Here is a 23,111-nt window from a genome sequence, read left to right as displayed (position 1 = left end):
GGGATCCCTGACATACTGCTGGGATCCGTGACATAGTGTTGGCAGCACGGTGGGATCCATGACATATTGGAGGCAGAGCGGTGGGATAATAGAGCAGTAGTGATCTGGCTTGAGCAATCATTCCTTTCACTAAAAACTTGCACAGTTCTTGAGAGGACTCTGCGCAATAAGTTTAGGAGAGAAAGCTTGGTGTATATTAGTCCTGAGACAATTGTGTGTACTTGCGATTACCCCCTTCCTTTCTCTTTGTTTTTCTATCCTATCTTTTATTTAGCAATGATGGCAGCAAAAGGAGAAGCCTGGTACACCCAGCAGAAGAGGGTCACTCTTGTTGGGGTATGCGTGTACCACGGCCTGGACCCCCATATCAAAACCTAGGCTCAAATGGTCACAGAACTGGTGCGATTTGAAATGGACCAAACCGGTCCTCAGAGCCCAGTGGATGCAGAAGCCAGCACCAGGGCAAATGGTGCTGCTGCCGAGGTCCAACAGCGGAATGCCAGCCCTACTTGCAATCAGGGGAGCGCGGACCTCCGCCTGCAGCTAGCTCTGCAACAATGCTCCGCAGATGACACAGAGAGACGTCTGCAGCTGGTTCTGCAATTCGAAAAGGCCCAGCAGGAGGCGGAGCGAGCTAAGCGGCAAGTGGAGCGGGAGCACCAGCTGGAGTTAGCCCGACTCCAGGTGCAGAGGTCATCCCAGTCCAGCGGCGAGCCCAGCAGCGCTCAGATCCCTAAACCCTGGCCAGAGCACTTTCCTGTGATGGAAAAGGACGGGGACTTAAACACTTTTCTGCGGGCATTTGAAAAAGACTGCAGACAGTACCGGCTGCCTGGGAACCAATGGGCCTGATACCTGACCCCAAGGCTAAGAGGCAAAGCTCTGGAGGCGTTTGCTTCTCTCAAGCCAGACCAAGATGAATACTATGAGGCCATCAAGCAGGCTCTGATAACCAAGTACCAGCTTACACCTGAAGTTTACCGTAGAAAGTTCCAGAACCTCCAACGTGGCCCACACGACAGCTACGGCGATGTGGTGTATGGACTCAGGACCCACTTTGACCAGTGGACCCAAGGACTGTGAGTGACCACCTTTGCACAGCTGCGAGACCTGATGATCACAGACCAGTTCTTACATCTTTGCCCAGCTGAGGTGCAACAGTTCGTGATGGACAGAGAACCAAAAGACGTGACGAAAGCAGTGCAGATTGCCGATGCCTATGAGGCCAACCATAAATCGGAAGTGCGGAAGCCAGTCACCGCCAGCTGGAGAGGGGGTAAGCCTGCAACCAACGCCAGTACCCCTGCCAGCCAACACAACAGAGACCCTGTCCTCGTTGCCAACATTATCAGACCTACCACCGACCCTCACCAGTGTTTTTCCTGTAAACGGACGGGTCATATCAGCGCCAAATGTCCGGAGAAGCAGAGGAACCCCTAGCCAAGGCCCCAGGGCCTAATGCAGTTCTTTTGGTGGGTGGTGCGGTTGGGACGGTCTATGACAACGTGCAGCACGTCACCGTGGGGGGCCATGTCGCTACAGGCCTCAAGGACACCAGGGCTGAACGAACCCTCATCCGACCCGAACTGGCAGCCACTGAAGAGATCATTCCGGGGAAAACCCTGACTGTCACCAGGATTGGGGGCATCAGCTGTCCCCAACCAATGGCCCGGTTGTATATAGATTGGGGTGACGGAAGTGGTGCTGTCTGATAACTTGCCCACTGATGTTTTATTAGGGACTGATATGGGGAGAATGCTTGCATGTGTTACCTGACAATGCTTTCCTGATTGATGATGTCCTTGATAATGATCTTTCAGAAAATGCAGAGAGTAATACCGATAATGCTAATGATGAACATATGCATGTTTTACCTGATAACCATTTGTTTCCTAAGGATCATGTGTTCACAGGTGCAGAAGTGTTCAACCATGTCACTCTGCGGGGTGGAATGGCTGAGGAACCCCTAACAGGAGCAAGCGATGGTGCTCAGGGAAATGAGGAGATGCATGGAAACCGTGAGGAAGGTGATGCCGTGCAACTGATCAGTGCCACAGAGGAAGGTAACTGGCCCATAAGTAGCACTGCTCCTGGGATGTTGGGGGTGGATGGGGAGGTAGTACCCATAGCATCGCCGGCTGATGGGTCTTTCGAAATCCCCGGGGAGACAGCCTACATAGCTGCTGTCACCCACAGTCAAAGTGCCCGGAACGCAGATAATGTTCTGCCTTCTGGGCCCTAATCATTCACAGGCATGACTGAACCAGAGATGGACCCAGAGCAGGTCCCAGAGGGTTCTCTTGGGGAAGGGACCCTGATGTCGCTTCTGGCTGCACCTAGACAGGAGTTCCAGGCCGCTCTGCAGTCAGATGCGAGCCTGGAGAGTTTGAGACACCTCGCCGAGACACCCACCCCCGTAACTGATAAGGAGAGGGTGTTCTGGGAACGAGGGAGGTTGTACCGGCAGACAGTACCCAGAAAATCGCAAAAGGAGTGGTTGAGGGAAAAACAGCTGGTCGTTCCGCACTAATTCAGGGATTGTCATGCTCGCGCCCAGACTGGTTGGCGCGGGCGTGCGGGGGAGTGGCCCCACTGGACCACAGACCAAACCTCCCTGGAAGGGGCGTAACTAAGTAGCTTCCTAGGTGTTCGCTGGAGCCTCTGATGGTGAGGTCAGACTTGTGCAATAGGAAGCTACCAGGTACCACTCCAGGGTAGAGTCTGGTTGTGGCTGCTGATCCCACCGGGGAACGGAACATAGACAAGCAAGCGGGCACGGCTGGCACATAGGCAGGCAGACGGGTACAACAGGAACACTGTCAGGCAGGCGGGCACGGCTGGCTCTCTGGTAGGCAGGCGGGTACGGCTGGCTCTCTGGCAGGACTGGTGGACAAGACTGGTACACTGGAAGAACCGGTAGGGATCGGTCTGCAGGCAGGTATGTAGAACGGGTAAGAACCTGTTCAGACACGAGGACCTAGGAATAAGTAGATAAAGACCGCAAGAGCGGATGCAGAGCGAAAGCACAGGAGCTAGAGCCAAGAACAGAAAAGCAGGAGGCGGAGCCAAGAACAGGAGGCGGAGCCAAGTGCAAAACCGCAGGAGGCGGAGCCAAGAGCTGGCGGCGGAGCCAAGTGCAGGAGAAGTAGAACCGCAAGGAGCGGAGCCAGGTAGAACCGCAAGGAGCGGAGCCAGGTAGAACCGCAAGGAGCGGAGCCAGGTAGAACCGCAAGGAGCGGAGGCAGGTAGAACCGCAAGGAGCGGAGAGGAGCTGCGGGAGAGGTCTCTGCAGCAAAGCTGAGCAGAGCCACAAGGAATGTGGAGAGAAGCTGCAGCAAGGGATAACTGCAACAGCAGAAGATAAGCTGAGTAGAAAGGAGCAGAAACGCAGAAGTGAGGAGCAGAGGTAAAGTCACAAAGGTTCAGAGCAGGCAGAGCTGCAAGAGTGCGGAGTGTAAGCAGACTGAGAATACAAGGAAAGACAACAGGGAAGGAAGCCAAAGACTAGGAGACCGAGGTAAGACTAAGTACAGACAAGGCAATGGAACAAGACACAAGGACAAATACACTGGGGCCAGGATATTCTGCCTCCTGGTGGGCGGACAACAAGACCAAGGAAATAACACAGAGAATCCTCCAGAGAGGGAGTAACTCAGAGAAAGGCCAGGCAAACTCAGAAGCAAGACACTAACTGAGCTAACACATTGCACAGGCCCAGACCACTGGGTGGAGCTGAACTAAATACTGGAGGTCTCCTGGCAATTGGTCAGGAATAGATTGGACAGATGCACCTGATTCCTATAAGAACCAGAGAGTTCAGGCGCCGCCCCTCTATACACAGAACTATGAAGCATGCAGAGAGCAGAGACACAGAACATGGAGCTGGCAAGAAACAGAAACCACATCATGGCCTGGAGCAGTGGGTAAGATAGTGTGAGAAATGCGAGGCCATGCCGTGATGCCAGCAGAGTTGTTACAGGGATGAGTTGTTGCGGATTGCCCATGAGATCCCGCTCGCTAGACACTTGGGGATCAGCAAAACTAAGGCCCGGCTGTCTCAACACTTCTATTGGCCCAAGATGGGGACAGATATGACAAACTACTGCCGCTCCTGTGTCACCTGCCAAACAGTGGGGAAGGCAGGGCCTGCTCTTAAGGCTCCCCTGATCCCTTTGCCAGTGATAGAGGAGCCTTTCCAGAGGATCGCGGTGGACATTGTGTGCCCGCTGGCCGTCCCCAGCAGCTCTGGAAAGCAATACATCCTCACTGTGGTAGACTACGCTACCCGGTACCCAGAGGCAGTGGCTCTGTCCTCAACCAGGGCGGATAAGGTGGCGGATGCACTTTTGGCTATCTTTTCACGGGTAGGATTTCCCAGGGACATGCTTACCGATCAAGGGACCCAATTCATGTCTCGCCTAATGGAGGATCTCTGTAAGAGAAAAGAGAATGCAGGTGAAGCGTCTGGTATCGCGTGCGTATCACCCACAGACAATTGGCTTGTGTGAGCGCTTCAATGGTACCCTCAAACAGATGCTACGCATGCTGGCGGTACCTCCCACACCTGCTATTCGCTTACCGAGAGGTTCCGCAGGCCTCGACGGGGTTCTCCCCTTTCGAGCTCCTGTATGGCAGGCGAGTTCGGTGACCCCATGGGTTGGTAAGGGAATCCTGGGAAGAGGAGCCGAACCCTTCTGAAGTGTCCATACTGGGGTATGTCATGCGCTTCCGTGACAAAATGCAGACCTCGACGCAGTTGGTGCATGACAACATAACGCAGGCTCAGGCTGATCAGAAGTACTGGCATGGCCGGCGTCAGCACCTGGCGTACCCGGGCCAGTGCCAAGGCCCTGAGCAGGCGGGGGGGAAACACTCACCGTCGAGGACACCTGCGCACTATTGGGGCCCAGTGTCTGTGCTAGTGCAGACATCTGCGAGTGGGCCCCTCCCCTTGATCAGGGTCCCAGCACTTGTGATACTTACCTCTCCCAGCTCCACCGCTGCGGCGTTTGATGACTGTGTCGTTCAGGTCAAAGGGCGTGATGACGTCACATCTGTACGCCCTCTGCCTGAGCAGTCACCGTTCAGAGAGCTGAAAGACGACGACGCTGAGGAGTCCGGAGCAGAGCGTCAGCCAGCAATGAGAGGTATTTCATTTTTTTTATGTTTGGAGCATTATATATGGGGCTTATCATGTATGGGGCTCATTATACACTGGAGCATCATATATGGAGCCCATTATACACTGGAGCATCATGTATGGGCACATCATACACTGGAGCATTAAATATGGGGCCCATTATATATGGAGCATTATATGGAGCCCATCATATACTTTATGGAGCATTATATGGGACCCATTATGTATGGAGCAACATATGGGGCCCATTATACAGTATTGAGTAATACATGGGGCTCATTATACTGTATGGAGCAATATATGGGGCCTATTATATACTGTATGGAGCAATATATGGGGCTCATTATTCTGTATGGAGCACTATATGTGGCTCATTATACTGTACGGAGCATTATATTAGGTCTATTATTCTGTATGTATAAATATATGGAGCTCATTACTCTGTATGGAGCATTATATGGGGCCTATTATTCTGAATGGAGCAATATATGGTGCACATAATACTGTACGGAGTAATATATGTGGCTTATTGTACTGTATGGAGCATTATATGTGGCTCATTATACTGTATGAAGCATTGCATGGGGTCCATTATTCTGTATGGAGCAATATATGTTGCTCATTATTCTGTATGGAGCAATATGTGGGGCTCATTATTATGTATGGAGCATTATGTGGTGCCCATAATACTGTATGGAGCAATATATGAGGCTGTGAAGGAAGCCCCGGTTCCTCCCACGTCACCAATCTGTGACGTCACTACACAGGCTCAGCTCTCCGGTGCCCCCTTTGTCTCTCAGGTCAATATGGGAACTGCACCTAGAGCAAATGACCGCCAGTGAGACTGCCCTGTTACCCACGCTGGGTATTCTAAGATTCGCAATCAGAGTAAAAGGATCAGCCCAAAATTAATTTATGATTTAATTGCCTTAAGGGAGCTCTAGGTAATTATAAGAAATATACAGTTAAAATATAGCAAGAGTTACAGTCAGAGTAAAATATAACAATAATAATACAAGGCTTAAAGGTATAAAGCTGGAGGTCAATTTACCAGGTTGAAGGTCGCTTGTGGAGGCCGGGGGGCTCTGCGCTCCACAGGTAGACAGCTTAGTTGCCGGGGAGCCCCCAGAAAGCGTGTGCTTACCCACCTCTGACTGGCCTGCCCTCTTTTGTAGTTCCTCAGTTACTCATCTTCTTCTGTGTGTGAGTCACTCTGCAAGTGTCCTCAGTTCTTAACCCTGCCGTGCCCCTCCCCCCTGTACCTGGGCGGGCTAAGAATCTCCACCCCTCAGCTTCCCTGCAAGATCTGTATCCAATATCTAATGGGATACCTTCTCTCAGGATGATCGGATCAGCACACGAGCGGTACCAGCGCACAAGGTTTGTTCTGCCGGTCGCACAGGGACCAAACCCGGACCCATTCGGTCACTGTGGGATGCTGCTCTCCATATCTCAGGTTCCAGAACTCCCACGGACCCAGGAGTTGCACTGTCAGATGCACAATTTCTTTAGGGCGAGGGGGATATTTTTTATGAGCCTGTACCTCGGACGATGCGTCCATAATTCATGATTCCATGTTGGAGACGGTTCGACTGGAAGGCCACAATAGACGTGTATCCTGTGGCCACTTGACATGCGTGCTGTAATTGAGCCCCCAGGCACCTCCTTGTCCCCTGCTGGTGTGGCTTCCTCATTGAGCTTTGAAGTACCTTCTGCCTGCTACGCTGAGCTTAATTCCATTACCATGCTAAAAGGAACTTTATTCATGAGAAAAGGTGGGGGCCAGGAGTGCTCATCTCTGCAGATCTGTAACCAGGAGACAAAATGGAGTCACGCCAATCTCTGTTAGTATGCCCGTATCCAAGATGGCAGCTGCTCCCTCATCACAGAGGCACTTTATTCTGTATGGAGCACTATGTGGTGCCTATAATACTGCAAGGAGCAATATATGGGGAACATTATTCTGCATGGAGCATTATGTGATGCCCATAATACTGTATGGAGGACTATAGTTTCCGGTTTCTGACCTATTGAATAATTTATAATAGATATCACTCATGTAAAGTGAAATCTTTGGCAATGTACTATATCTGTATTTCTCTGCTGTAACTGTGCATTATGAATTGTGGTATGTGTTAAAGGGGCCCACTGAGACTCTTTCGCCCGGGGCCCACGAAAACCTGCAGCCGGCCCTGAGCACTGGTACGACCAGAACGCCCGGAAGTGGACCTACCATGTGGGTCAAAAGGTGTGGGTGCTGGTCCCCGTACCAAAGGATAAGCTTCCGACAGCCTGGGAAGGCCCGTACGTCGTCCACCAACAGCTCAACCCAGTCACCTACGTGGTCACGCTTGACCACACTCGGGGTAGGCAAAAGGCCTTTCACGTCAACATGATGAAGGCTCATCACGAAAATGAACCTTACATCCTACCGGTCTGCAGCCTGCCCGAAGACGGGGAGGAAGACCCCCCTCCGGGACATGCCGGCCCAAGCCAATGCTGGTGGGTCCATCGAGGATGTGGGGGTAAGCGCCTTGCTAACTGAACCCCAGCGGTCACAGTTGCGGACCATGCTGGAACCCTTCTGGGTCGTGTTCTCCAACCGACCTGGACGTTATAGAGCAGGAGAGAGAAGCTAGTAATTTTATATTTTACTCCAAAAAAGGTAGACAGTGTTTACAGAAGTATAAAAAGATAATATAAGGAAGACAATTATGGTATGTACAATACAATTACAAATAAAATGGGATTAACGTTGAAAAATCACTTACATTTCGTTGTCATATCATCTGATGGCTGACAGTGTGCTGTGGGGGAAGGACGAGCATATATCCAGATGCATCACCCCTGTCTCTCAGCAGGACCCCAGACAAAGACACGTGAAACTGCTGCTTCACTCACTTATTTCCTAGCCCAAACCCCCCCTGTGGTGACCTCACTTAGTGGCTGAAACCTCCCCTTTACTTAGAGTTATGGTAACTATTTTTATGCCTAGCCTGCTGTATGAATCTTGTATACGAAAAATACAATGATCAGGATGTGCCCCACATCAGGGGGATTCTAAGTGTAGACACGGTGTAATTACATGACCCGCTTATAGAGAAACCCACTCACTGCACTCGTTGAGTTTAGCTTCTAGCGATTTCAGGGAGCCATAGATCCCTCGATGGACATCCGGAATATATAATTCTTATATCTCTAGCCCTGATCGGCGCCAATATATAACCTTCAAAGAACAATAGAAGCTCATGCTTTGTATACCAGTTTTAACCAGTATAAGATGGGAGGGGGGAATGAGTAGGGTAGGGAGATTTGTCTGCGTAAAACTGAGCCATATAAATTCTTGAGGGAGGGGAGAATGAGGGGTTTAGGATTACACACAAAGAAAAGAAGGGGAAGAGGGGGTCAGAAAGGCTCACAGCATGTATCTGGAAAGCCATGGAACTTCTAGGTAGATACTCAAACATGGCATATTCACATTATCAGCGGCATCCAGCGACTCTGAAGTCTCGCAAAGTGCTAGTGCGTCTTTTGGTCTTTCAGACAGGCCCAGACAAAACTGGCTCCTAAGAGCAGGATCGTTCCACTGGGTGTCAGTGGCCCATCTACGGGACTCTGGGCAGAATTCCTCTGCCGGCCGGTCTCCCTGCTGGAGCTTACATGCCGGCACATCTCCCTGCTGGAGCTTCCGTGCCAACCTGTCAGGAAATAGGAAGAAGTTCTGATTACTTCAATTACACATACAGAGCTCTCAGCTGCAGTTTCTTCTGCCAGCCAGGACAGGCTGGAGTTCTAAGACATTCTTCCTCCCTTCCCCCTGCTATTTAGCTGTAATGTGAGACCAGCGTGCCAGCAACATCTTCTGTCTAAACCCCTTATCCCCTCTCCCGCCTGATACCAGCTATAACTGGTACAGCAACTTTCAAACCGTTTTGTTCTTGAAACGTTATGTATAATGGCACCGATCAGGGATAGAGATATAAGGGTTACATATTCCGAATGTCCAAGAAATCTATAACTCACTGAAATCGCTAGGATTTGAACCCAATGAATTGCAAGGAACGGGTTTCTCCATAAGCGGGTCATATATCTATGCCGTGTTTATACTTAAAAGAACCCCCATGATGCGGTGAGCATCATGATCATTGTGTCATTCTTCTACGAGGTTCATACAGTGAGTTATGTATAGAAATGGCTTGTCATAACTCTAAGGGGAGTATTCAGCCTCTGAGTGAGGTCACCACAAAGGGAGTGCCTTGGTTTTGGGCATGGAGATAAGTGAGACATCAGTCTTCACGAGTCTTGTCTAGGGTATAGCTGCGTGACCCATCTGTAATGCATCTTAATGTGTCACCCGAGCCACATGGTCTGCCATGAGATGAAATGACATAAGAAACTGTGTTTTTTTCAAAGTTAATGCCATTTTACTTGTAATTGTACTGTACACATGACTTGTCTACATTTATAATACCCTTTTATACTTCTGTAAACACTGCCTACCTTTTCAGAGTAAAATATATAAAATTACTAGGTTTGTCTCTCCTTGCTCTATAACGTACCGTCACGTTCTCTGAAGTGAATTACGCTACTAATTTGGGTTGGCTCCGGACCCGTTATTAAGGAATCGGAGCTGGTAGCAGCGGATTTGTCCTGTGCATTTGGGAGACTTTGTAGCGACGGACCGCGTTGATAATTATTGTTCCTGCCTGAGTGGGAGTAGTTATATCGCCCTCGCTGCAGTGTGCCCATTAGCCAGTACAGAGTAAGGCAATCTTTCTGGTGACTAATTATCCTAGGTGCAGTACCCTGTCTGACCTGAGGGTAAGGGTGGGGCGCCAGAGAGCTGCAAGTTCCAAACTGGAACTGGGAAGTGGCATATAGATAAATCCCCTTCAGAAAGAACTGGGCAGCAAAACAACCCTGGTTCATGACATATTAGTGTGAGCGGTGGAGATGATAAAGATATCCTCCCTGGGAACCGTGACACGGCCCATCTCTCTGCTGGAGCTTCGTGCCGGCCCGTCTCCCTGCTGGAGCTTCTGAGCCGGCTCGTCTCCCTGCTGGGACTTCCGTGCCGGCCCGTCTCCCTGCTGGGGCTTCCGTGCCGGCCCGTCTCCCTGCTGGGGCTTACTTGCCGGCCCGTCTCCCTGCTGGGGCTTACTTGCCGGCCCGTCTCCCTGCTGGGGCTTACTTGCCGGCCCGTCTTCTGCTGGAGCCTACTTGCCGGCCCGTCTTCCTGCTGGAGCATAAGTATCTGAGATTCAGCAAGGGAGACACAGTTCAAATCATCAGACACAAGGACTAGAGCCTCAAAAAAAAAAAAAAAAACAACTGACCGAAGAGACAGTGAGTCTGACAGGAGAAGGCCCAGGATTGAGGATCTCCTTGAAGAAAAGAAATAACAATCCCATCCCATTGCTCCTCACTCACAGATGGATGAGGACAAAGCGTAATCTCACATCTCAGGTACACACTGGGGGGCAGGATACGGTGTAACGGTTCACATCTCAGGTTCACACTGGGGAGCAGGATATGGGGTAACGGGTCTCATCTCAGGTACACACTGGCGGCATGATACGGGGTAAAGGGTCACATCTCAGGTACACACTGATGGCAAGATACGGGGTAACGGGTCACATCTCAGGTACACACTGGGGGCAGGATAAGGGGTAATGGGTCACATCTCAGGTACACACTGGGGGCAGGATAAGGGGTAATGGGTCACATCTCAGGTACACACTGGGGAGCAGGATAAGGGGTAACGGGTCACATCTCAGGTACACACTGGGGGCAGGATACAGGGTATCTGGTCACCTATCAGTTACACACTGGAAGGGGGACAGGATACGGGGTGGTATTCCATGGCACCCTGTACGCATGAGTTGAGCCACAGCTGCACTCATGTTTTCGATATCCCCTCCCAAGGGATCCTTTTGGGCTCAGGTGCCCACAGCGTCTTCTCACTAATCAGTGAATTCGTAAACAAACACCCGGGAGAGTGCGAACGAGGGGAGTGGGATCAAGGTGAAAGCGACCAAGGGGAGAGGGATCAAGGTGCATTCTAATTCTGCATGGTTAGTTCCTGGTTCCTTCACATATCCCCTCATACAGGAGAGCTGCACAATATAAAGTCTGAGGGAGAGAAGTAGGTGACAGCAAGTGGTACGGGCCAGTGTTCAGAGGACTCCTGGTATCAGTGGTCTACTTGGCATGGTGCAATGTTGAGAAGAACCCTGGTATTGGTGGTAAAGGTGACACGATCCAGAAGACCTCTAGTATTGGTGGTCCAATGAGGGGAGAGGGATCGAGGGGAGCGGCAATGAGGGGAGCACAAACGAGGGATAGCAAGTATGAGAGGTTGCTGGAACGAGGTGCAGTGGGAACAAGGGAAGCAGAAATGAGGGGAGCGGAAACAAGGAGTAGTGGGAACGAGGAGCAGTGGGAACGCGGGGAGCTAAATCTAAGGGAGCAGGAATGAGGGGTAAAAGGAACGAGGGGAGCTAGATCAAGGGGAGCGAGTTCGAAGTAAGCAGAATTGAGGTGAGTGGGAACTCAGGGAGCAAAAATGAGTGGTAGCGGGATCGAGGAGTAACGGGAAAGGGGAACGCACACAAGGGGAGCGCAAACTAAGTGAGCAGAAACGAGGGGAACGGGAACTAAGGGAGTGGGTACAAGGGGAGCAGGAACTAGAGGTAGAAGAGATGAGGGAGGCTAAATCTAGGAGAGTGGAAATGAAGGGTAGCAGAAACTAAAGGTAGTGGAAACGAGGGAAGCGGAGACCAGACATGAGAAGAGCAGGAACGAAGGAAGCGGGGACTGAGGGGAGCAGAAATGAGGAGGGCGGGAAAAAGGGAAGCGGTTATTGAGGGAAGCAGAAATGAGGGCGGGAAGGAGGGAGGCGGAGACCAGAAATAAGACCAAAAACGAAGGAAGCTGGGACTGAGGGGAGCAGAAATGTGGAAAGTGAAATCAAGGGGAGAGGTAACGAGGGAAGTGGTAACGAGAGGAGTGGTAACGGGAGTAGCGGGAAGAAGGGGTAGCGAGAACGAAGGGTAGCGGGAACGAAGGGTAGCGAGAACGAAGGGTAGTGAGAATGAAGGATAGCGAGAACGAAGGGTAGTGAGAACGAAAGGTAGCAGGAATGAAGGGAGTGCGAATGAAGGGAGCGGGAACGAGAGGTTTCTGAAATGAGGGGAGTGAAAACGAGAAATAGCAGGATCGAGGAGTAGCGGGAACGAGGAAAAAGTGAATGAGGGGAGCTAAATCTAGGGGAGGGGGAATGAAGGTCAGTGAAAACAAGGGGAGTGGGAAAGAGCTAGATCGAGGGGAACGGAAACGAGGGAACGAGGTGATCGGGAACAAGGTGAGCGGGAACGAGGTGAGCGGGAATTAGGTGAGCGGATAACGATAGTAACAGGAATGAGTGGAAAGGGATTGAGGGGAGCAGGATAGAGAAGAGCTGGAAGGAAGGGAATTGTGAATGAGGGGAGCAGGTGACAAGGAATAATCTACAGGGAGGGATCAGATGTTATTAAAGGGCAAGAAAAGGAGGGTCCCCTACACATAGAACCTCCGCTCACTGGTTCCCCTATTATATCTTTGCACTCTCACCAATCTGAGCACACCAATCTGAGAACAGGATCATCACATTCATCATTCTGCCAGTAATTTTTTACTCTAATTGTGCATGATTAGTTCCAGTTTCCTTCACATATCCCCTCAGAGAGCCGCACAATATAGTCTGAGGGAGAGAAGTAGGTGACAGCTAGTGGTATGGGCCAGTGTCCAGAGGACTCCTGATATCAGTGATCTGCTTGGCATGGTGCAATGTCGAGAAAAACCCTGGTATTGATGGTCCAGGTGGAATGCTCCAGAGGACCTCTAGTATTGGTGGTCTAGGTGGCATGGTCCAGAGGATCTCTAGTATTGTTGGTCCAGGTGACGTGGTCAAGAAGACCTCTAGTATTGGTGGTCCAGTGGACCTCTAGTATTGGTGGTCCAGTGGACCTCTAGTATTGGTGGTCTAGATGACCTCTATTGGTGGTTTAGGTGGAATTGTTGAGAGGCTGCACAACCGCTGACATCAGTGGCCCAGATGGCAGAATCCAATATCTGGAGACAACCTGGAATTAGTGGATAAGCTAGTATGGTCCAAAAGCAGGAGGAGCCCTGGTACCCACAATTTGGGTGGCATAGTTTAGTAAAAAAAGGCAACCTAGTATCACTGTGGCATAGTGCAGGACCCCTGGTGTTGATGGTCTGGGTGGATGTTCCAGTGTCCTCAGAACCCTTGGTACCTTTGGTCCAGGATGCACGCTCCGGTCTCCTGAGAATCCCTGGTATCCATGGTGTGGTCCACTGTCCTGATCCCCCTGGTATATCAGTGGCCCAATGTGAAGAGACCCCCCTATCTTTCTTTCATTCCTAGCTAGAGGGGTGCATTGGGCAGGAAAGAGTAAATAAGGGAAATGGGAGAAGGGGCAGCTCAGATAAAGGGACGTCTGAGCCTTCTCCTCCAGCACACAGGTGGGGGGCAGTAGTTCGGGGAGTCAGAGGCTCTTACCATCAGAGTCGTAGTGCTTCCAAATATCCAGAAACTGGGAGGCGGTGAGCTCGGCCAGGTGCAGGTACAGAGGCTGCTGCTTGTGAGCCATGATCCCGTGTGTCGGAGCGGAGAATGTCGGAGCAGCGGTGCCTTCTGTCCAGTAGTACCAGCGCGGCGCTGCGCTCCTCTTATATAGACACATCTCCCGGCTGCAGTGCCTGCGGCCTCCCGCAGAAGGCAGCAGTGACACAGGAGCGCTGCAGCCGCTGATCACACGGAGACTTCAGATGTGATCCGACCACTGACCGGCGACCGGAAATCTCCAGCAGCACAGGACACCTTATATCACCCCTTCATAGTCACATACATCAGAATTATGTCCGTACTAGAGAGAAGAGGGACATGGTACAGTACGGTATATAGGGTGGAGCGTGGTGTGTATAGTGCAGTATATAGGGCGGAGCGGGGTGTGTACAGTGCAGTATATAGAGCGGAGCGGGGTGTGTACAGTGCAGTATATAGGGCGGAGCGGGGTGTGTATAGTGTGTCATGAATCCCCAATGGCTAGGGATAGCACAGGATAAGCAAAGATAATAAATATCGGACGAGCTCTAGGGTGATGGAACCTGGGCTGACCGCTGCCCTACGCCTGACAAACGCAACTAGAGATAGCCAGGGAGCGTGCCTACGTTGGTTCTAGACGCCACGCACCAGCCTAAGAGCTAACTAGTACTGCAGAGAAAACAAAGACCTCACTTGCCTCCAGAGGAATTAACCCCAAAGATATAGTTGCCCCCCACATGTATTGACGGTGAAATGAGAGGAAGGCACACACATAGAGATGATGTATATAGCTTTAGCAAATAGAGGCCCGCTGAAAACTAGAAAGCAGAATGACACAAAAGGGGACTGAGCGGTCAGCAAAAAACCCTAATCAAAAAAACCATCCTGAGATTACAAGAACCCATGTGCCAACTCATGGCACATGGGGAGAACCTCAGTCCACTAGAGCAACCAGCTAACAAAGAGACATTCTAAGCAAGCTGGACAAAAAACCAAACAACTGAAAATCAGCACTTAGCTTATCCTGAAAGATCTGGGAGCAGGTAGGCAGGAACCAAACAGAGCACATCTGAACACATTGATAGCCGGCAAGGGAAATGACAGAAAGGCCAGGTAAAATAGGAAACACCCAGCCTCTGATGGACAGATGGAAACCAAAGGCCGCAACCCACCAAAGTCACCCAGTACCAGCAGTAACCACCAGAGGGAGCCCGCAAACAGAATCCACAACAGTACCCCCCCCTTGAGGAGGGGTCACCGAACCCTCACGAGAACCCCCAGGGCGATCAGGGTGAGCTCTATGGAAGGCGCGGACCAAATCAGTCGCATGAACATCGGAGGCGACCACCCAGGAATTGTCCTCCTGACCATAACCCTTCCACTTAACCAAATACTGGAGTTTGCGTCTGGAAACACGAGAATCCAAGATCTTTTCAACAACATACTCCAATTCTCCCTCCACCAGCACCGGAGCAGGAGGCTCGACCGAGGGAACAACAGGCACCTCATACCTCCGCAACAACGACCGATGGAACACATTATGAATAGCGAACGATGCTGGGAGATCCAAACGGAAGGATACAGGGTTAAGAATCTCCGAGATCCTATAAGGACCGATGAACCGAGGCTTGAACTTAGGAGAAGAGACCTTCATAGGGACAAAACGAGAAGACAACCACACCAAGTCCCCAACAAGAAGTTGGGGACCCACGCGGCGACGGCGATTAGCAAACTGCTGAGTCTTCTCCTGAGACAACTTCAAATTGTCCACCACCTGATTCCAAATGTGATGTAGCCTGTCCACCACCACGTCCACTCCAGGACAATCCGAAGACTCCACCTGACCAGAGGAAAAACGAGGATGAAACCCCGAATTACAAAAAAAAGGAGAGACCAACGTGGCCGAACTAGCCCGATTATTAAGAGCAAATTCGGCCAGTGGCAAAAAAGCAACCCAGTCATCCTGATCAGCAGAAACAAAACACCTCAAATAAGTTTCCAAGGTCTGATTAGTTCGCTCCGTCTGGCCATTCGTCTGAGGATGGAATGCAGACGAGAAAGACAAATCAATGCCCATCTTGGCACAAAACGTCCGCCAAAATCTAGACACAAACTGGGATCCCCTGTCAGAAACGATATTCTCCGGAATCCCATGCAAACGAACCACGTTCTGAAAAAACAAAGGAACCAACTCAGAGGAGGAGGGCAACTTAGGCAAGGGCACCAAATGAACCATCTTAGAAAAGCGGTCACACACAACCCAGATAACGGACATTTTCTGTGAAACCGGGAGATCAGAAATAAAATCCATGGAAATGTGCGTCCAAGGCCTCTTCGGGATGGGCAAGGATAACAACAACCCACTAGCCCGTGAACAGCAAGGCTTAGCTCGAGCACACACTTCACAAGACTGCACAAAAGTACGCACATCCCTAGACAAGGAAGGCCACCAAAAAGACCTGGCCACCAAGTCTCTTGTACCAAATATTCCAGGATGACCAGCCAACACAGAAGAATGGACCTCGGAGATGACTCTACTGGTCCAATCATCCGGAACAAACAGTCTTTCTGGTGGACATCGATCCGGTTTATCCACCTGAAACTCCTGCAATGCGCGTCGCAAGTCTGGGGATACGGCGGACAATATTACCCCATCCCTAAGGATACCAGCAGGCCCAGTGTCTCCAGGAGAGTCAGGCACAAAACTCCTGGAAAGAGCATCTGCCTTCACATTCTTTGAACCTGGCAGGTATGAAACCACGAAATTGAAACGAGAAAAAAATAACGACCAACGAGCCTGTCTAGGATTCAAACGCCTGGCAGACTCAAGGTAAATGAGATTCTTGTGATCAGTCAAGACCACCACGCGATGTTTAGCACCCTCAAGCCAATGACGCCACTCCTCAAATGCCCACTTCATGGCCAAAAGCTCCCGATTACCCACATCATAATTGCGCTCGGCGGGCGAGAATTTTCTAGAGAAGAAAGCACATGGCTTCATCACCGAGCCATTAGAACTTCTCTGTGACAAAACCGCCCCCGCTCCAATCTCGGAAGCATCAACCTCCACCTGGAAAGGAAGTGAAACATCTGGTTGACACAACACAGGAGCAGAAGAAAACCGGCGCTTAACTTCCCGAAAAGCCTCCACGGCCGCAGGAGACCAATCAGCAACATCAGCACCCTTTTTAGTCAAATCAGTCAAAGGTTTAACAATACTGGAAAAATTAGCAATGAACCGACGATAAAAATTAGCAAACCCCAAGAACTTCTGAAGGCTCTTAACAGATGTAGGTTGTGTCCAGTCACAAATAGCCTGAACCTTAACGGGATCCATCTCAATAGTAGAAGGAGAAAAAATGTACCCCAAAAAAGAAATCTTCTGGACTCCGAAGAGACACTTTGAGCCCTTCACAAACAGAGAATTGGCCCGCAAAACCTGAAACACCTTCCTGACCTGTAGAACATGAGACTCCCAGTCATCAGAAAACACCAAAATATCATCCAAATACACAATCATAAACTTATCCAGATATTCACGGAAAATATTGTGCATAAAGGACTGAAAGACTGACGGAGCATTGGAGAGTCCAAAAGGCATTACCAAATACTCAAAATGGCCCTCAGGCGTATTAAATGCGGTTTTCCACTCATCACCCTGTTTTATCCGCACCAGATTATACGCACCACGAAGATCTATTTTAGTGAACCACCTAGCCCCCTTAATGCGAGCAAACAAATCAGTAAATAATGGCAATGGATACTGGTATTTGACTGTAATCTTATTCAGAAGGCGATAATCTATACAAGGCCTCAGGGAACCATCTTTTTTTGCCACGAAAAAAAAACCTGCTCCCAGAGGGGACAAAGATGGACGAATATGTCCCTTTTCCAAGGACTCCTTAATATAATTCCGCATAGCAGTATGCTCTGGCAGTGACAGATTAAATAAACGACCCTTAGGGAACTTACTGCCAGGAATCAATTCTATAGCAGTCACACTCTCTATGGGGAGGGAGCGAATTGAGCTTAGGCTCCTCAAAAACATCCCTATAATCCGACAAAAACGCAGGGATCTCCGAAGGAGTAGATGAAGCGATAGAAATCGGAGGTGCATCATCATGAACCCCCTGACATCCCCAGCTTAGCACAGACATTGTTTTCCAGTCCAGGACAGGATTATGAGTTTGTAACCATGGCAGACCAAGCACTAGTACATCATGTAAATTATACAGTACAAGGAAGCGAATCACCTCCTGATGAACGGGAGTCATGCGCATGGTCACTTGTGTCCAATACTGCGGTTTATTCATAGCCAATGGTGTAGAATCAATTCCTTTCAGAGGAATAGGAACTTCCAGAGGCTCTAGACTAAAACCGCAGCGTTTAGCAAATGACCAATCCATAAGACTCAGGGCAGAGCCTGAATCCACATAGGCATCGACGGAAATGGAAGACAGTGAAAAAATCAGAGTCACAGACAAAATGAACTTAGACTGCAGAGTATCAATGGCAAAAGATTTATCAACCCTTTTTGTGCATTTAGAGCATGCTGATATAACATGAGCTGAATCACCACAATAAAAACACAAACCATGTTTCCGCCTATAATTTTGCCGTTCACTTCTGGACTGAATTCTATCACATTGCATAGTCTCAGGTGCCTGTTCAGAAGACACCGCCAACTGGTGCACGGGTTTGCGCTCCCGTAAACGCCGATCAATCTGAATGGCCATAGCCATAGACTCATTCAGACCTGTAGGCGCAGGGAACCCCACCATAATATCCTTAATGGCCTCAGAAAGACCATTTCTGAAGTTTGCAGCCAGGGCGCACTCATTCCACTGAGTAAGCACCGACCATTTCCGAAATTTCTGACAATATATTTCCGCTTCATCATGCCCCTGAGAGAGGGCTAATAAAGCCTTTTCAGCCTGAATCTCTAGGTTAGGTTCCTCATAGAGCAATCCCAATGCCAGAAAAAACGCATCCACACTGAGCAATGCAGGATCCCCTGGTGCCAATGCAAATGCCCAATTCTGAGGGTCGCCCCGTAGGAACGATATAACAATCTTGACCTGTTGAGCAGGGTCTCCAGAGGAGCGAGATTTCAAAGAGAGAAACAATTTACAATTGTTCCTGAAATTCAGGAAGGTAGATCTATCTCCAGAAAAAAACTCTGGAATAGGAATTCTAGGTTCAGACATGGGAGTGTGAACAACGAAATCCTGTATGTTTTGAACCTTTGCCGCGAGATTACTCAGGCTGGAAGCCAAACTCTGGACATCCATGATAAACAGCTAAGATCAGAGCCATTCAAGGGTTAAGAGGAGGTAAGAAGCAGCTAGACAGCAATTAAGGGCTAGGCAGCAAAACTCTGAAGGAAAAAAAAAAAAAAATTTCCCTTGAACACTTCTTTTTCTCCTGCTTCAGCCCAAACAATTAACACTTTGTGGGCCGACTATACTGTCATGAATCCCCAATGGCTAGGGATAGCACAGGATAAGCAAAGATAATAAATATCAGACGAGCTCTAGGGTGATGGAACCTGGGCTGACCGCTGCCCTACGCCTGACAAACGCAACTAGAGATAGCCAGGGAGCGTGCCTACGTTGGTTCTAGACGCCACGCACCAGCCTAAGAGCTAACTAGTACTGCAGAGAAAACAAAGACCTCACTTGCCTCCAGAGGAATTAACCCCAAAGATATAGTTGCCCCCCACATGTATTGACGGTGAAATGAGAGGAAGGCACACACATAGAGATGATGTATATAGCTTTAGCAAATAGAGGCCCGCTGAAAACTAGAAAGCAGAATGACACAAAAGGGGACTGAGCGGTCAGCAAAAAACCCTAATCAAAAAAACCATCCTGAGATTACAAGAACCCATGTGCCAATTCATGGCACATGGGGAGAACCTCAGTCCACTAGAGCAACCAGCTAACAAAGAGACATTCTAAGCAAGCTGGACAAAAAATAAACAACTGAAAATCAGCACTTAGCTTATCCTGAAAGATCTGGGAGCAGGTAGGCAGGAACCAAACAGAGCACATCTGAACACATTGATAGCCGGCAAGGGAAATGACAGAAAGGCCAGGTAAAATATGAAACACCCAGCCTCTGATGGACAGATGGAAACCAAAGGCCGCAACCCACCAAAGTCACCCAGTACCAGCAGTAACCACCAGAGGGAGCCCGCAAACAGAATCCACAACAATAGTGCAGTATATAGGGCGGAGCGGGGTGTGTACAGTGCAGTATATAGGGCGGAGCGGGCTGTGTACAGTGCAGTATATAGGGCGGAGCGGGGTGTGTATAGTGCAGTATATAGGGCGGAGCGGGCTGTGTACAGTGCAGTATATAGGGCGGAGCGGGGTGTGTACAGTGCAGTATATAGGGCGGAGCGGGCTGTGTACAGTGCAGTATATAGGGCGGAGCGGGGTGTGTACAGTGCAGTATATAGGGCGGAGCGGGGTGTGTATAGTGCAGTATATAGGGCGGAGCGGGGTGTGTACAGTGCAGTATATAGGGTGGAGCGGGGTGTGTATAGTGCAGTATATAGGGCGGAGCGGGGTGTGTACAGTGCAGTATATAGGGCGGAGCGGGGTGTGTATAGTGCAGTATATAGGGCGGAGCGGGGTGTGTACAGTGCAGTATATAGGGCGGAGCGGGGTGTGTACAGTGCAGTATATAGGGCGGAGCGGGGTGTGTATAGTGCAGTATATAGGGCAGAGCGGGGTGTGTATAGTGCAGTATATAGGGCGGAGCGGGGTGTGCATAGTACAGTATATAGGGAGGAGCGGGGTGTGTATAGTGCAGTATATAGGGCGGAGCGGGGTGTGTACAGTGCAGTATATAGAGCGGAGCGGGGTGTGTACAGTGCAGTATATAGGGCGGAGCGGGGTGTGTACAGGGCAGTATATAGGGTGGAGCGGGGTGTGTATAGTGCAGTATATAGGGTGGAGCGGGGTGTGTATAGTGCAGTATATAGGGCAGAGCGGGGTGTGTATAGTGCAGTATATAGGGAGGAGCGGGGTGTGTATAGTGCAGTATATAGGGCGGAGCGGGGTGTGTACAGTGCAGTATATAGAGCGGAGCGGGGTGTGTACAGTGCAGTATATAGGGCGGAGCGGGGTGTGTACAGTGCAGTATATAGGGTGGAGCGGGGTGTGTATAGTACAGTATATAGGGTGGAGCGGGGTGTGTATAATGCAGTATATAGGGCGGAGCGGGGTGTGTCTATAGTACAGTATATAGGATGGAGCGGGGTGTGTACAGTACAGTATATAGGGCGAAGCGGGGTGTGTACAGTGCAGATATCCTATTCTGCTGGTGCAGTCACATACATTACGTACAGTCACGTACATACATTACTGATCCTGAGTTACATCCTGTATTATGCTCCAGAGCTGCACTCACTATTCTGCTGGTGCAGTCACTGAGTACATACATTACTGATCCTGAGTTACATCCTGTATTATACCCCAGAGCTGCACTCACTATTCTGCTGGTGCAGTCACTGTGTACATACATTACATTACTGATCCTGAGTTACATCCTGTATTATACCCCAGAGCTGCACTCACTATTCTGCTGCTGCAGTCACTGTGTACATACATTACTGATCCTGAATTACATCCTGTATTATACCCCAGAGCTGCACTCACTATTCGGCTGGTGCAGTCACTGTGTACATACATTACATTATTAATCCTGAGTTACATCCTGTATTATTCCCCAGAGCTACACTCACTATTCTGCTGGTGCAGTCACTGTGTACATACATGTTGTGAATTTACCTTTTGGCTCCCTCTAGTGGCTACTAGTGATTTTACTCTGGGTATGTCTGTCATCCCTTGTATGCTCACCTGGGTCGTTAGGTCAGGGGTGTTGCTATATAAGCTCCCTGGACCTTCAGTTCAATGCCTGGCAACGTTGATATCAGAGCTAATCTGTAGTGCTCTTGTCTACTGATCCTGGTTCCTGCTTGATTAAGCTAAGTCTGCTTTCTTGCTTTTTGCTATTCGTTTTTGTTTGCATTTTTTGTCCAGCTTGTATATAATCTGTATCCTGACCTTGCTGGAAGCTCTAGGGTGGCTGGTGTTCTCCCCCCGGGCCGTTAGACGGTTCGGGGGTTCTTGAATCTCCAGCGTGGATTTTTGATAGGGTTTTTGTTGACCATATAAGTTATCTTACTACATTCTGCTATTAGTAAGTGGGCCTCTCTTTGCTAAACCTAGTTCATCTCTGTGTTTGTCATTTCCTCTTACCTCACCGTTATTATTTGTGGGGGGCTTGTATCCAACTTTTGGGGTCTTTTCTCTGGAGGCAAGAGAGGTCTTTGTTTTCCTCTTCTAGGGGTAGTTAGCTCTCCGGCTGGCGCGAGACATCTAGCGACCAACGTAGGCATGCTCCCCGGCTACTTCTAGTGTTGGCGTTAGGAGTAGATATATGGTCAACCCAGTTACCACTGCCCTATGAGCTGGATTTTTGTACTTCGCAGACTTGCTGATATCTCTGAGACCCTCGCCATTGGGGTCATAACAGTTTGCCAGGCCAGTATTAAATGTTAAATGCATTGCAGAAGCGGGATTATAAGAAAGAAAGTTCTGAGTTTTTTTTTCTCTCTCTCATTTTTTTTTCTTTTCCCCTTTACCTCTGAGTGGCTTGTGATTGCTGCAGACATGAATGTCCAGACCTTGATTACAAGTGTGGACCAGCTTGCTGCTCGTGTGCAGGGCATACAAGATTATGTTACCAGAAATCCTATGTCAGAACCTAAGATACCGATTCCTGAACTGTTTTCCGGAGACCGATTTAAGTTTAGAAATTTCAGGAATAATTGTAAATTGTTTTTGTCCCTGAGACCCTGTTCCTCTGGAGACTCCGCTCAGCAAGTGAAAATTGTTATTTCTTTTTTTACGGGGCGACCCTCAGGATTGGGCTTTCTCGCTGGCGCCAGGAGATCCGGCATTGGCTGATATTGATGCGTTTTTTCTGGCGCTCGGTTTGCTTTATGAGGAACCCAATCTTGAGATTCAGGCAGAAAAAGCCTTGCTGGCTATGTCTCAGGGCCAGGACGAGGCTGAAGTGTATTGCCAACAATTTCGGAAATGGTCCGTGCTGACCCAGTGGAACGAGTGTGCATTGGCTGCAAATTTTAGAAATGGCCTTTCTGAAGCCATTAAGAATGTGATGGTGGGTTTTCCCATTCCCACAGGTCTGAATGATTCCATGGCCCTGGCAATTCAAAGTGACCGGCGGTTGCGGGAGCGCAAAACCGCAAATTCCCTCATGGTGTTATCTGAACAGGCACCTGATTTAATGCAATGTGATAGAATCCTGACTAGAAATGAGCGGAAA

At 49.6% G+C, this 23,111-nt stretch overlaps 1 protein-coding gene across 1 annotated transcript in view; it reads right to left on the bottom strand.

The window, feature by feature from the left end:
* CALB2 (calbindin 2) overlaps positions 1 to 13,932 on the bottom strand; it is a 69,315-nt gene extending 55,383 nt beyond the window's left edge. Inside the window, exon 1 of the mRNA XM_077288960.1 lies at positions 13,704 to 13,932. Within this exon, the coding sequence (XP_077145075.1) occupies positions 13,704 to 13,887 (184 nt within the window). The 5' untranslated portion in view covers positions 13,888 to 13,932. The remainder of the gene's footprint in view (positions 1 to 13,703) is intronic.
* Positions 13,933 to 23,111: the final 9,179 nt, after the last annotated feature.

The sequence above is a fragment of the Ranitomeya variabilis genome, chromosome 2 (genome assembly GCF_051348905.1).
Source record: "Ranitomeya variabilis isolate aRanVar5 chromosome 2, aRanVar5.hap1, whole genome shotgun sequence".
Classification (NCBI taxonomy): domain Eukaryota; kingdom Metazoa; phylum Chordata; class Amphibia; order Anura; family Dendrobatidae; genus Ranitomeya; species Ranitomeya variabilis.
This window is presented reverse-complemented; position numbering and strand designations above follow the sequence as displayed.